The following is a 14,219-nucleotide window of genomic DNA, read 5'->3' on the forward strand; positions in this document are numbered from 1 at the left end:
GACAAAGAACTGTTTCACAAAGCCAAAGATGTTTACTATCTGGCCTTTCATGGGACATGTTTGCCTGCTCTGATTTATTATACGAGAATATAATAACCTGATTTGGTTTTGGGGAAATGAGCTAATATAAAGCTGAACCCTACACAGAGTTAAGCTCAACAAAGTAACTTTTATCATTACACAGAGACTTAAAGTCTAAGCCTTCTATTCAGTAGTTCCTGTTATTTTTGTTTGCTTGTTTTTGGTTGTTTCTCTCTTCTCTCCACCTGGGGCATTCTGTCCACAAATGAAATCTGAGCCTGACTTCCTCCTACTGGGATTAAGGTAACCTGCCACTGCACCATGCCTGTTCTGGAGATTTCTATGGTCCCATTCATCCCACCTATCCGGGTTTATGTCCTCTCATTTGGGAACCCTTGGTTTCTATCTGAGATGCTACAGGAACCACACAGACAGCCCAAAAATTTCTTGCACTGATTTGTTTTCAATTTTTAACTTTTTATTTAGAAATAATAAAATAAGACATAATATATAAAAATATGTACAATCCATGGTTTGTGCAGTACATTAGGAAGACTTCAGATACAAAAAGACAGGAAACGGGAAGATAATAACTCAGGATTGTCAAAGACTGGGGTTGTTCAGTTCACCGCAGCCCAGAGCTTGAAACCCAACATAACTAGAAAAGGGATTCTAGTTGGGAGCAAGGGACTAGGCAACACTTTTTTTTTTTTTTCTTAAACCTTAACTTTACTAGATACAGAGTGAAAAAAAAAATCCACTCTGCTTCTCAGAACAAGCTTTTTGCTTTTACTGTGTGGCTTATCATCAAATATGAACCGACACTTGTTTTTTTTTTTTGCCAGGGTAACAAGATTCAGGGGACAAAATGCACTGAATAAACATCAAGGTTTGAGATGGGAGTTGACAGGGAAGAAAGGAAGGGAAGGGAGGAATAATGCACTGATAGAATTTTTTAAAAAAGTAAAACAAACTGAACAAACTGTCATCAGGAATTTGGAAATGACTTCAGAGTTATGGTGACATCCTTAAAATGTCTGATTCAAGTATAATCTTAGAGGGATAGAAAACTATTAATATTCCTTTCTCAATAATCAAAATAGAATTCACTTTGTCTACCTTTTATTTAAAAATAGGATAACCAGGAATCTAAACCTCCTCCCAAAAATATAAAGCCCATCCAGTTACGGGCACAGATTCTTCAAAAGGGGATAATTCCTAAATAAACTCAGTGGGGGTTTGCTTGCAACAGAGAAGCAACATGAATCTGGCAACAGACCCCAGATACTCTGTGAGTTTCTTCAGTCTGTGTTCCCACGACACAACACGTGTGCACTAAGTAAGGAGACCCAGGCAGTAAAGACCAAGGTTTTAAAGGTAAAATGCAGCTAAAAAAAAAAAAAAAAAAAAACCCAAAAACGAAAAACAAAAAAAAAACCAAAAAACAAACCATTGTGCATTACTGTGTCTTGGCTCTTAACCAAAAAAAAAAAAAAAAAACCCACAAAAATTGCCATTTAAAGCTTGTAACTGTTAAAATACTAATAACTAGAAAAAGTTTTCAAATGAACAGTCCATGCTGAAATAAATAACAGGAGAACATAGCAAGACAAACCTTATAAGGCTGGTAGATATTTGCTAAAACCATGCTAACCGGTAGCATATAGGTACTAGCTCTCAGAAATTGCTGCACTGAAATTATACTTTCTATGGCAATTTTCTTCCCCTTACAGACTTCTATTTACATTTGGCTTTAAATATGAAAATATCTGATAAACTTTATAAAATGTACACTTTAAAAACATAGCTTCTGCAAAATTTTCTTGAAAAAAAAAAAAAAACAAACCTGTGCACCAGAAATTTTAATTTTTTTTCTCTTTTTCAGAAAGAAGTTGCAAGAGTTCCCTCCCTCATTCTTGCCCCCCTCCACCCACCCCCGTTGCAAACACCTCAAGTCTTTTTAAGTGGCAGCACTGTGTGACGAGAGGGTGCCTTCGCCGTGGTCACCCCCATCCTCCACTGTATCTTCATGTAATTTACAGATCACGGAATACTCTTTGGTTTGATTATTGTCCTTTGCAAAAATATCGGAATAGCAGCAGCTGAAACGCTCAGCACCCTCTCCCTGTCAATGGCAGGACGGTCGCGTGTACAGGAGACTGTGCATGCTGTGTCCAGTCCACCCCAAGTCCTTCAACTCTCTACACAACTTCCCCATCGGCCTGTAAGTCTGGACTTCAAATATTATCCCCTCGCCTGATAGCTCCAACCTGATTTCCATGCAAATAACTGCACAGGGTTCAAACCCACCGACTCGAAAGGCGGACAAGAGCAGAGACTGTCCTGTGACTGCAGGCACCCCCCCATGCAGATATGGCTGGTCAGGAACCAGAGACCATCCCAGACACGGGCTGATGAAACACAGGATTCCAGAACAAGCTGTTTTTTAATGGCATACAGGGGTGTAATACCGTAAAGAGAGTTGATTTTGAGACTCCCACTGAAAAAGAAAAAAAATCAGTGACCCCAGAATTCACAAATAAGGAACCTTAAACCAAAACAGAGTTCTGTCATATCAAGCTAGAGCGGAAAACCAAACCAAACAAAATGTTCCTAGTGAGGCAGGCAGCCAGGCAGGAGAAGCTTCTGGGAAACGATGTGCCCCAAGTAACAGGCTCCAGGTCTCCACAGACAAAAGGGATCCACTCGGATTCAAAGACGAGTGTGGATCCACCGGGGGTGGGGGGGGAAGGACACTTTTAGATCATTATCTCCTTTACTTGTGATGCTGTTAGGATTGTTATGGCCCTTGTTGACCCTAAAATACTGAGACATTTTCATTCCTGCTCTCTATCATTAAAAAAAAAAAAAAAGCAATGTTCCCCTTCCTCCTAAAGACTTGAGTTGATGAGCTACATCAAAGTGGCTCTTCCACATCTTGCTACCTTCTCACTGGGGCATTCACAACCCTCTCAGATGTTGGAGGACTTGGTCCAAACAGTCTAATGAGAAGAACCAGCCCACAGGCCAGGCATGGCATCTTTTAGAAAATGAAGTCAAGTCAGAGATGCACCCACCATCAGGGCGAGGAATTCAGCCCTAAGGTTTAAACCTACTGATCTTTCGAGTTGGATGGCTCAGCGTGGAGGATGCCAACTCATGTCAACCTAGGTCTTATCTTCTGGGATAAATTTTGGAATGTGCAAAACATGGAAAAATCCAGGGGAGAAAAAAAAAATCTAAGAGGTCATCATCATCTCTCAAAGTATGCATTCACCTGGCCAGCACCACCTCGAAGGAAAGGAAAGTTGCTTATATCTTGTGTGTGTGTGTGTGTGTGTGTGAATTTCACTTCCCCCTGTCTTCTTCCTATGACATGAAAGTTACATGAAAGAACAAAAAATTAAAAGCACCACACTTTAGTCAACTGTGTGTGTGATGTTCTATTTTCTGAATAAGGTGCAAAATGAGAGGGTAGTTCAAGGTCTCGCTGAGGTTCAAAGTTCTTGTCTCTTGATTTCAAGGCAGCCGTGGGGCTTTCTTTCCCTTTTAGTGTAAGCTCCACTGTGCAAAAATGTGCATTATCTTTGGTATTTATTTTAGGTAGTCTAACTTAAAATTTGAGATAACCCATTAACATCTTGGAGGGAAAAAAAAAAATAAAACATTAACAACAACCCGGAGGCTACCATTTGGCTAGTGTTACATAATGCCCTTATGTAACCAGAGAGAGACAGACAGAACGCACAAGAGGGAGAGAGAGAGAGAATCAATCCTAGCAAACAAATTACTGGCCTCAAAAAATCAGGCTCTCGTTTGGCAGCTAATAGCCAAATACTTGCCACTTTGAAGCGCACATCATGAGCTTTCAACAAAGTTCAACACTGACTGTTTAAATTACACACAAGAGGAAAAAAAAAAAACTACACTGCAACAATACAAAGTGTGTTGGTGTAGTTAGCAGCTTTTCAAAAGTTAAGGCAGAGTCTTGCCTTTAAAACGTTGAAAAATGTGATGCCATTTAAAAACATTCTTGTTCCCTAGAGAGAAGCGTTCTGGAGAAGTCAAACACCCCACCAACCAAGGCTTGCCTGCAAGTTCAAGTTTGGTTCAAAACACAAAACACAAACACAAACACCCCATAACTTATTCTACAACGTGTTATGTGCCTTCGGGTCACGGGGAGGCCTGTTTAGTGCTTTAGGTTCATCTTCGGGCTTACAGTCTTTCTCTAAAACCACCGTGCTCGCCCCTGTCCCTGCGGTCACTTGCCTCAAACCACCTGGCCCTGGTACCGTCGTCTGCGTAACTGTTTTGGGCCTTTGACCAACAGACCGTGTTTCAAAGGAACCACTCCCCAGGAGGACTCAGTCATATCTCCGACTCCCGCCGCAGCGGCCTGGGCTCTAGAGGTACGCTGGCCTGGTTGTGCAGGTCGATGTCTGGGGGCGTGTCTGTGCTTGTGCTCTCGGGAACCCCGTTCTCACTGTCGTCTTCCTCTTTGCTTGTGAGGGCGACCTCATTTTCGTAGCAAAACGAGTTAGCGTTCGACAGGATGTACTTCTTCTCCGCCAAGTCCCTAGCACTGCACAGAGGCGTGTTGGGGACCTCGTAAGTCTTGTGGAACCTGGAATAGTCCACTTTGTAGTAGTGTTTCTCCTCAAAGAGGACCGGCTCGTAGCGGTGACCCCAGAGGATCTCGTTGGCCAGGTACGAGCTCCGGCACTGCGTGGTCATGGCCGTGGCCTCCACCATCCCCTCGAGGATGACCACGATCTCAAAGTCTGCGTTGTCGATGTCCTGCTTGCTCAGATCATACAGAGGGCTGTCCTCGTCGATCTCGTGGACGATGGTGATGGGAGACACCAGAAATATGCGGTCAATGCCGCTGTCGAAGCCCACGTTGATGTCTATCTGATCCAGGGGGATGTACTCCCCCTCGGAGGTGATTCTGGACTTGAGGAGCTGTGCGCGCACGTGCGCTTCCACCAAGTGGCTCTTCCGGAGGTTGCCCACCCGCCACATGAGGCAGAGCTTGCCGTCCCTCATGGCGATCACGGCATTGTGGCTGAAGACCAGCGTCTCGTTCCTCTTCTTGGGCTTGGCCATCTTAGCCATTACCGCGCCGATGATGAAGGCGTCGATGATGCAGCCCACGATGGACTGGAAGACCACCATGAAGACGGCCACGGGGCACTCGTCTGTGACACAGCGGAAGCCGTAGCCGATGGTGGTCTGCGTCTCGATGGAGAAAAGGAAGGCGGCCGTGAAGCTGTTGACCTCGGACACGCAGGCTTTGCTCTCCTTGGACGCGTCCAGGTCCCCGTGGAGCAGTGCAATCAGCCAAAACACACAGCCAAAGAAGAGCCAGGAGAGCACGAAAGCCAGGCAGAAGATGAGCAGCATCCAGCGCCAGCGGATGTCCACGCACGTGGTGAAGATGTCGGCCAGGTACCGCTGGCCCTTCTCGCCCACGTTGACGAACTGCACGTTGCAGTGCCCGTCCTTCTTCACGAAGCGACTTCTGCACTGCTGCCGTGTGTGGACTTTGCTCTTGCCGTTCCCGAAGCCGTTGGCCACCGCCAGCGTGGCCAGCTTCATGCCGTCCTCCTCCGAAGACACGATGCTGTAGCGGTTCGTGCGCACGCTGCCCATCGCTTCTGCTGCCGACGCCAGCGCTTCTGCTTTGGGAAACAGTCTCAGTTTTTGCAAAACCCTTTGGAGAAACAGGTTTGAATGTTCAGTGAGGACCCACACACACAAAAAAAGAAGGAGGGATGGGGTCTCCAGGGGCCTTGAGGTTCTGGCTACCAAGGTCTGTCTCTTGACATGCAGAGTCACTTTAGTAACTCAGCTGACATCCAGAGAACAGGTCCTGCAAAAAAGAGAGAGATCTTTTATTACAAAAGAAGTTCATTAGGAAAGGGTTCTACTCTCTAATGCAACAGTTCCTAGCCAGAAACAGAGACAGATACACATGAATGTCCTTTATGCTGAATTACTGGGGTTTTCATTTCTTTGTGTAGCCCTAAAGGTCAATCTGGTCAAGGCTATGGTTTCTCCAGTGGTCGTGTATGGATGTGAGAGTTGGACTGTGAAGAAAGCTGAGCGCCAAAGAATTGATGCTTTTGAATTGTGGTGTTGGAGAAGATTTTTGAGAGTCCCTTGGACTGCAAGGAAATCCAACCAGTCCATCCTAAAGGAGATCAGTCCTGGGTGTTCATTGGAAGGACTGATGCTGAAGCTGAAACTCCAACACTTTGGCCACCTCATGCAAAGAGCTGACTCATTGGAAAAGACCCTGATGCTGGGAGGGATTGGGGGCAGGAGGAGAAGGGGACGACAGAGGATGAGATGGCTGGATGGCATCACCGACTTGATGGACATGGGTTTGAGTAAACTCTGGGAGTGGGTGATGGACAGGGAGGCCTGGTGTGCTGCAATTCATGGGGTCGCAAAGAGTCGGACACGACCGAGCAACTGAACTGAACTGAACTGAAAAAAATAGAACGAAACTATATTCTTATATTACTTAAAAACACGATGTCGCTAGACACAGAAGAGATAGCTGTTCATGACAGTGTTTTTTTTTTTAACTTTAAAATTTTACATTGGCGTACAGCTGATTGACAATGTTGTGACAGCTTCAGGTGAGCAGTGAAGGGACTCAGACACACACACACGTGTCCATTCTCCTCCCAACTCCCCTCCCATCCAGGCTGCCACAGGACATTGAGCAGAGTTCCCTGTGCTGGACAGCAGATTTTTGTTGGTTGTCCATTTTAAATATAGCAGTGTGCACATACCCATCCATTCCTAATTATCCCTTCCCCTCATCCAAAGTCTCAGATTCCTGTTCCCCTGTTTTTGGCCAGAAATCTAGAATATTCTACTTTACAGATCCACCTGTCTCTTCTTATGCTCTTCATTTGCTGGGGTCCCTGGTGATAAAGCAGAAGAAAGACTTTTCTAACTTCCAGGTTTGCCATGAAGCTTTAAGAACTCGGACATGTCAGAGAACATTTCACACGAATGCAGAATGCTCATATTCATCGAGTAGCAGGTGCACTGTGGAAGAATATGACAGCCCTCAACGACAAGGCTGGAATCCAAAAGCATTGACTAGTTCATTTAACAGATAACTGAGCAGACAGCCCTTACAATCATCTGAAAGGGATGCGGGTTTCTGGAGACCTTTTGGGCTTATTCCATCACGTCACATGCTGACAGCAGCCCCCGAAAGCGGCAGAAACTCCTGATAACATCTCTGTTCCTGCAAGTGATTCGGACTTGAAGATGCAGGCTCACTCTGGGGGATACAGAGTGATCCTGTTGCTTAGCAATGAGAGACCTGAAATTCTCTGGAGATGGGATTGCCGTGTGTAAAGACAGGGGAGGAAGTAAGCACCTTTGTGCTCAAGGATCAGATCTTTCGTGGACTGAGATGAGGCTGGGACTCATTTCACGGGAGTCCAAGCCTGTGTGCTCCTAAACACAGACAACTCTGCAGCGGTCAGTCACAGGGCCCCCTCAGCCACTGGCATTTGCAGCTCGGCTTTCTGACCTCTGTTCCTGCAGAGAAGGTGCTCACCTTCACTTAATGCAAACAAATAAACAGCAGTTCTCAGTTTTCCCCTCTCTGCTCATCTCACGCCCGCTGCACCTCTGCCCCTGTAGTTAAAAATCGTCTACTGACTTTTGACTTTCCATGTTTGCTCCAAAGGATATCATTTTTCCTTGATTTGCAAAAGGCTGGGAGAAAGTCTAGGGTGTTTTGGCAACCAAATGTAAGTTAAAAAATGAACACAGCAGGGAAATGAAAAATAGGAGGGATGCTTGACTTTCAAACCACCAAAGCTGTCTCCTGGATTCAAGGGGGACAGTGAACAGCAGATAGACAGGATCAGATATTCGTCGACGCCCTGATGACAAGGACACACTTTTTCTTTCTCCCCTAACCGCACTCAGATTAAGCAGTTAACAGAACCATGTGCAACCAGACCAGCTGCAAAGACAGCAAATCACTGATCTGTTTTCACGCACCCCCTGAGTAAGAAGGCAAGGTGTATTGTCTTTGAAAATGACTTGTTATAGTCTTTTCACTTCTGCCTCTTTATCCAAGTTATTATGCAAGAATGTGCCCCAACACATTTTTCCTGAGATTAGTCATCTGTGAAAATTGCAATCTGTGTTACATTTTGGCAGCTTTTGACACCTAAATGATGCCCGATTTGAAACTGCCTTTGAATTACTTTATAAAAAGAAGGTGCTGTGTTTTCTCACCCTTCCACCTGCTTCAGTGTTTTGTCTGCTTCCCATGAAGTTTGCACTTGGACGAAAGAAACAAGACTCTGATTCCTCAGGGTTCTAGACCCTGGACACAGAAAGATTTTTTGTAAACAGAGATTTCAGCTCATTTGGCTCATATGAAATTGCTGAGCCCTTATACACACACACACACACACACACACGTGCACAATTAGAGATAATAATATGACACCAAATGCAGGTGCATGCTCCAAGAAACGGGGGACAGGGGAGGCCTCATTTAAATAGTGTGAGTTCTGACTGACTTCAGGATCTTATAAGCTGACACCAAGAAATTCCCTTTTCATGATTCAAAACAATCCTTCCATCCGAGTTACTATTAGGGACCAAGAGTAGACAGTCTCAGATTTCTTCTGACTTATTTCTGCTCTCTTTCCAGATTAAAGCATAACAGTCATATGAAATCTAAAGACTGAAGTACGACTTTCTAAAAATCTTGACCCCAGGACATTCATCTGAATTCCACAAAACACACACGACCAGCTTCCTACGAATGAATAGCTTTCCGCATTTAGAATCTTGAAGAGAGCCTGTACTGAGCGACTATTATTGTCTTATTTCCATTGCTAATGACAGAATTTGTTCCATATGCGGAGCATCATTTAGAAATTTTACCATTTCTGCCTGGAAAGGGGGGGGGGAAGAAAGATTTTTTTGGCAAAATGGAAACTTTTGTCACCTCCAGCAGATACGTTCCAAAACAGATTCATGTGTGTATATGTGCGCACACATGATGCGTATTCAGACTTTGGTGGAGCTGATGATACAGCAAAAGCTGAGACACTGCCAAAGTCTGATAGGGTAACTGTCTTAATATTCCACTCTGAAGACTGTCTTTCCTATCAACCTGCCCACATGCCTGAGTGGCTGCAGGCAAGCAGAAAACTTCCTTGCCTGCACTTCTCACACTGAAAATCACCAATTCATGAGCATCTGGGAAAACACTTTAATTAGGTATAGGGCTTTCATGCAACTTCATTTTAGGGCCACATTCTAAGTAAATTCTTGAGAATCATCTGATTAAGAACTAATGAAAACCCCCAGTGACTGCCCTCCTTGAGGGGCACAGCTCAGGAGAATTCACATGTTATTTGATGAACAATGTGCAAATGCCCCCATTTTCAGCCAGAATATGTAAGGGCCTGAAATAAACTTAATAGACACAAACAATCCTTTTTACCCAGGGCATAACCAATGAGAAAGAAAGTATTTCTGGGAAATGGAGAGGTTACATGTGCTGCTCTTCATGTTAAGACTATTTATAGGCTGAGCCCAAATTAAGCATAAGCAGTGGAAAAAAAATAGTTCAGGGCTTCCATCTCAAGGTAGATGTTAAAGGAGGAAAGCTGGAGACAGAGATGAGGCCAAGGAGATAATGCAGTGTAAGTGAATGTATCCAGATCATTTTTACCATCACCGAGATATTCCCAGGAAGGATCATCCAAGAACAGAGACGTGCTCACCTGGAAGACTAAATGAGAATAAGTGGGCCCCCTCTCATGGTCGTGATGTGGAGTGGATAAGAAAGTTTCTGAGTAAGGAGAGGAAACAGGGACGGCAGAAGGACTGAAGGAGAGGTCGGCTAATGAGTGTTTGGAGCAGCTATTCCCCAGCTGACGCCATATAGACCAGCCTGAGTGTACTCTGGGCATCCGTTGCTATGAGAGCTCAAGGCTGGCAAAGCAACCTCTCAGAAGCTCAGTAAACAGAAGGGGGGGAGGGGCGCTTGGAGAGGAGGGGCACCCACTCACCTCTGGGAGCCCCACATCTTTCACACTCAACAAGGCATACAGCATCACTTGGTATGCGCACATGCTGAACTATATACCTCTATAGCAAACAAAAATAAACACTAAAAAAAAAAAAGAAAAAGCCTGAAACTGTCCTTCTGTCCAGGTAAATACGTGGTTGGTCTTATGCTACTCAAAATGTCATGCGAGGACTCCGACAAGATTGGGCAGACGGAAGGTCTCAAGGAAGTAGAAGGAAGTAGAAGGAAGTAGAAATACCCCGTGCTATTTTTTTTAAGGTCAGTTTACAAGAGCTCAGAACAAATATTCCTATGGAGAGCAATAACATAAAAAGGAAGTGCCGGCAGGGGGAGGGGGCGGGAGTGAAAGCAAAATGACATGACCTTGACCCCAACTCTGACCCCTCCCACCTTCCTTAAAGTCACCTCTCTTAATTCCTCAGCCTGGGGATTTTTCTGGATCATGACAAATAATAAACACTTGGAGCAGGGTGTGGAAGTGAGCAGGAAAAAGCTAGCAAGCATACAGGTAACACAAAGCAGGCATACAGCAGTCCTTAGTGGGAGAAAATCTGACAGCCTACCGATCACTAACAGGGAATGAAAGCAAGTGGTACAAAGCAATACACATTCTTTGCATACCCAAAACAGGCTTTCAAATCAGGCCTGATTTCCTAAAAGGTAAATTCTTGGTTAATAGAAATCCCAGGATTCACAGCCGCATCTTAGTTACCCTGCTGACAGGATCGCCCAGACACAGACAATAAACTGCCCACTTCCTATCTCGATCTTTTTTTTTTCCAACTGTCATGATGACTCTCTGTTATGATGCAATCCTTTGCAGAATCAAGTCGTTTCGACCACCGTGCTTCCCTGAAACCTCACCGTCTTCAAATTTCAGGATTAACGTGATTATTCCAAAGAAGAGCAAGCTGCTTAGGGGAGGTGTGCAAGTTTCACGATCTTAGGGCTCAGATCCAGCGCGAGCTCCGGTTCTCTTCCCCAGCAAAGCAACTTTGAGAGAAGCTCGCTGGGTCTGGAACTCAAGCTACACTTGAAGCAATGACAGAGGCGGTGGGGAGGAAAGACGCCAACGATCGCGACCGGCGCTGAGTCCCAAGGTTTGCCAAGGTTTGAGACCGGTATTCTAGATGCAGCCACGGCCCCTTTTTTTTTTTTCCTCCTGAGAGACAGAACCGAACACAGGCTCCCTCGCCCGGGTCTCCCAACTGAGTATCTCGCTCCAGCTGGTGCACTGGAAGTTATGAGCACAAACAGATGCTGCGGAGAAATGTTTCTATTGCTCAACTGTTCCAAGCATGTCTCCGTATTTTTAGCTCTGAGGATGTTCTGGTGCGCACACAAACTCTATAGGCAGGCTCTGGGACTCCGGCGCGTGGGGGAGCGCTAAAGGCCGCCTGACAGCTGGGCACCTCTGGGGCGGCCGGCCCGGGCGGGGTCGGGGACCGAAGCCCGAGTCCTCTCCCCGGGACCCACAGGCAAGGAGAGCAAAGCGGGTAAGAAAACACACAGCAGCCCTTACCTGTTGCTGGCGCAGGAGCATGGGGACATGGAGTGGAAGTGGGGGGGTTACAGAGGCATGTGAGATCCAGGAGTTTGTACAAGCGAGGGAGCCAAAGCGAACCAGCAATTCCCAAGACCCAGCGGGCCGGCGCCGGGGCGGGCTGCGCGCGGGCCGGGTCTCCAGTGCGCTCTGCGCTTTCCTGGGCTCTTTTGAGGCGTCCGCGAGGCACCGGGCCGCCCGGCCCCGCCCCCGGCCGCGCCGGCCAATCGCCGCGCTCCCGGCCCCGCGGGGACCGCGCTGGGGGGAGGATGCTGCGCCCGCGGGGCCCGCGCGGCCGGCGCGAGAACCTGCCGCCGCTCCCGCCCCGCGCGCCCCCCGTGCCGGCCGCCGGGGCCCGCGCCCAGCCGGGCCCGCAGCAGGTGGGACGCCCGCGGCCCGGCTCCGGCGGCGGCCTAATTGCAGCCCGGCCAGTGGGCAGAGCTTCCCACCCTGGGGCCAGCCCCACGCTGGCCCCTTCCTGTCCTCGGCGGCGGCGGGGCCGGGCGCGCGCCCCCAGGAGCTCGCGGAGGACCGGTGTCCCGGCCGCCCGGCGGCCGCCTGCGAAGCTTGCCTGTCAGCTGGGGGCGCGTCTTCCTCTCCCCTTCCCACCTACCCGCGGCAACTTCCCCCCCACCCTGCGATCCTTCCCGCCCCCCGAATCCCGGGCTGAACCAGCGGGGCGAGGAGGAGCCGCCGATGCAACGCGGAAAGGGACCGCGAGCGGCGCGCAGAGCCCGGCCGGGGGCCGACGCGCGCCCGGGCCGCCCGGCCCTTCCCTCTCCCGACTTGGGGGCGAGTTACTTACAGAGAGCCGGGGCTGCTCGGGAGGGTGAACGGCCCGTTCCCTGCCGCGGGGTCCGCCCTCAATCCCGGTCTCCACCAGCGCGCCCGCCACGCTCTGCTGATCTAAACCCAGAGCAGTTAGACTCCTGAATTCTCTGCAACGGCCAACTCCTACGGGCGCTCAGCGCTGCCGCGCGCCGGCGCCTCCCAGCCCTCCCGCCCAGCAACCGGGCAAGGGCAAGGAGACCCTTTCACAAACGCTGTCAAACGCAGTGTGAACCGGGCGTGGACCCTGGAACACTGTGTGTGTGTGTGTGTGTGTGTGTGTGTGTGTGTGTGTGTGTGTACACTGCGGAGCCGCGCACGCCTAAGCATTTTGGTGTCATCACGAAGCTTTGCTCTTAGAATACTTAAGAATCCTCCTTACACCAAGTTTGCCATCCCTGTGTGTGTGTGTGTGTGTGTGTGTGTGTGTGTGTGGTGAATGTTTATTTCCTCAAGCGATCGAATGTGTCCTCCGCGCAGTTTAAACCTCTCCAAGGCCTCCTAGAAACGCCAAACTACTTCCACACTCTAGCTCGTCTTTCCGGGCGGTACCGCCGGGGTGGCTGTGCGCGAGCGCGAGAGTGAAACCGACCGGGAACCGGGGTTCGCGCCGGGACCCACCTCTGAGCCTCCTTCGCGCGCCCGGCCCCTAGGAGGTGCTGGTGACGTGCGCTTGGGCTTCCCGGCTCCCTCTGAATCCTGCCTCAGCCGGCGTGCCGCTCTTCCTAGTCACTGTCCCAAGACACTGACATTAAAAGGGGCTGGAACAGGTGGTGCAGGCGGTGTGACTGACAGCCAAGCGCCTGGCTGTTTCATTCCGCTTGTGGCGATGGTACAGTGGTTCGAGCCCTGCTCCCAACTGTCTTGCCTTTTAAAGCCCTCTCCGTGGGAATCATGGTTCACACCATGGAGATCTCATTTAACCTGTGTGAAGCCAAGTGCTATTTATAGGCCATTTGCATTAACTGTGCCAACGGGGTGGATGTATAGGAAGCCAGGCTGTAGCCTAAAGCTGAAAGAACCTGGAGACAGACAAGCTGTCCGCATGACCAGTGGACAAAGGACGCGGTGGCTCCCTGCGCTGCAGTGAGCTGCCTCTGAGACGGGTTTCCTCCTGCATTTCTGGATTGGACCGGAGAGGCCCCGTGAACCCTTCAAAGCATATTAAACCTAAATGGAAAGAGGAAATTCATCGTTTATAGATGATCTCTTCTGTTACTGTGATTCAATCTATGCATCTGTAGATGGCTAAGGATTTTCCAAACCACAAAAATCCAACACTTATTTCCAGGTAATGAGCTCTTTCTGAAAACCAGTCACCCAGAAAGGGATACCATTTCTCTGGAATTACGATTGAAATGGTTTTACTTTAATATGCTACTCTAAGTAAACTGAATACACCACAGATCAGGATGGTTTCATATGATCAGAAAAATCTTTTTTAAAAAATGAATGCAAAGTTATCAGATGATGGCTGTTTGTATAAATTTACTGATGGGAAATAAATTGCAAATAAATACATGTATCCTAGTCCTTCTTACCAATGTCACTTTCACCTCCCATGGAATGATATGCATCAAGCCTTATTTATTGAAGCCAAAAATTAGAGAAAGGTTGATTGTTTTAACAAGAAGATTCCCAATCTGAATAGACTGTTTCCCTTAATTATTTAGCTAAATAAGGAAACATGAAGAATTAAATTTTGTTTATGACTGAAACTTTATAAAT

The 14,219-nt window shown here is 47.8% G+C and overlaps 1 protein-coding gene across 2 annotated transcripts; it reads right to left on the reverse strand.

Annotated features, from left to right (window-relative positions):
- Positions 1-477: 477 nt before the first annotated feature.
- Positions 478-12,831, reverse strand: KCNJ2 (potassium inwardly rectifying channel subfamily J member 2). Of its 2 annotated transcripts, none has more exons than XM_020905330.2 (2): positions 12,469-12,831; positions 478-5,896 (listed from the first exon to the last, which is right to left on the reverse strand). In XM_020905330.2, the coding sequence occupies exon 2, from the start codon at positions 5,674-5,676 to the stop codon at positions 4,393-4,395; it is 1,284 nt and encodes a 427-aa protein (XP_020760989.1). In that variant the 5' UTR covers positions 5,677-5,896; positions 12,469-12,831; the 3' UTR covers positions 478-4,392. The 2 variants fall into 2 exon arrangements, with proteins under 2 accessions (XP_020760989.1, XP_020760995.1); XM_020905336.2 differs by lacking the exon at positions 12,469-12,831 and adding an exon at positions 11,643-11,832.
- Positions 12,832-14,219: the final 1,388 nt, after the last annotated feature.

Source organism: Odocoileus virginianus, chromosome 17 (assembly GCF_023699985.2).
Source record: "Odocoileus virginianus isolate 20LAN1187 ecotype Illinois chromosome 17, Ovbor_1.2, whole genome shotgun sequence".
NCBI classification, from domain to species: domain Eukaryota; kingdom Metazoa; phylum Chordata; class Mammalia; order Artiodactyla; family Cervidae; genus Odocoileus; species Odocoileus virginianus.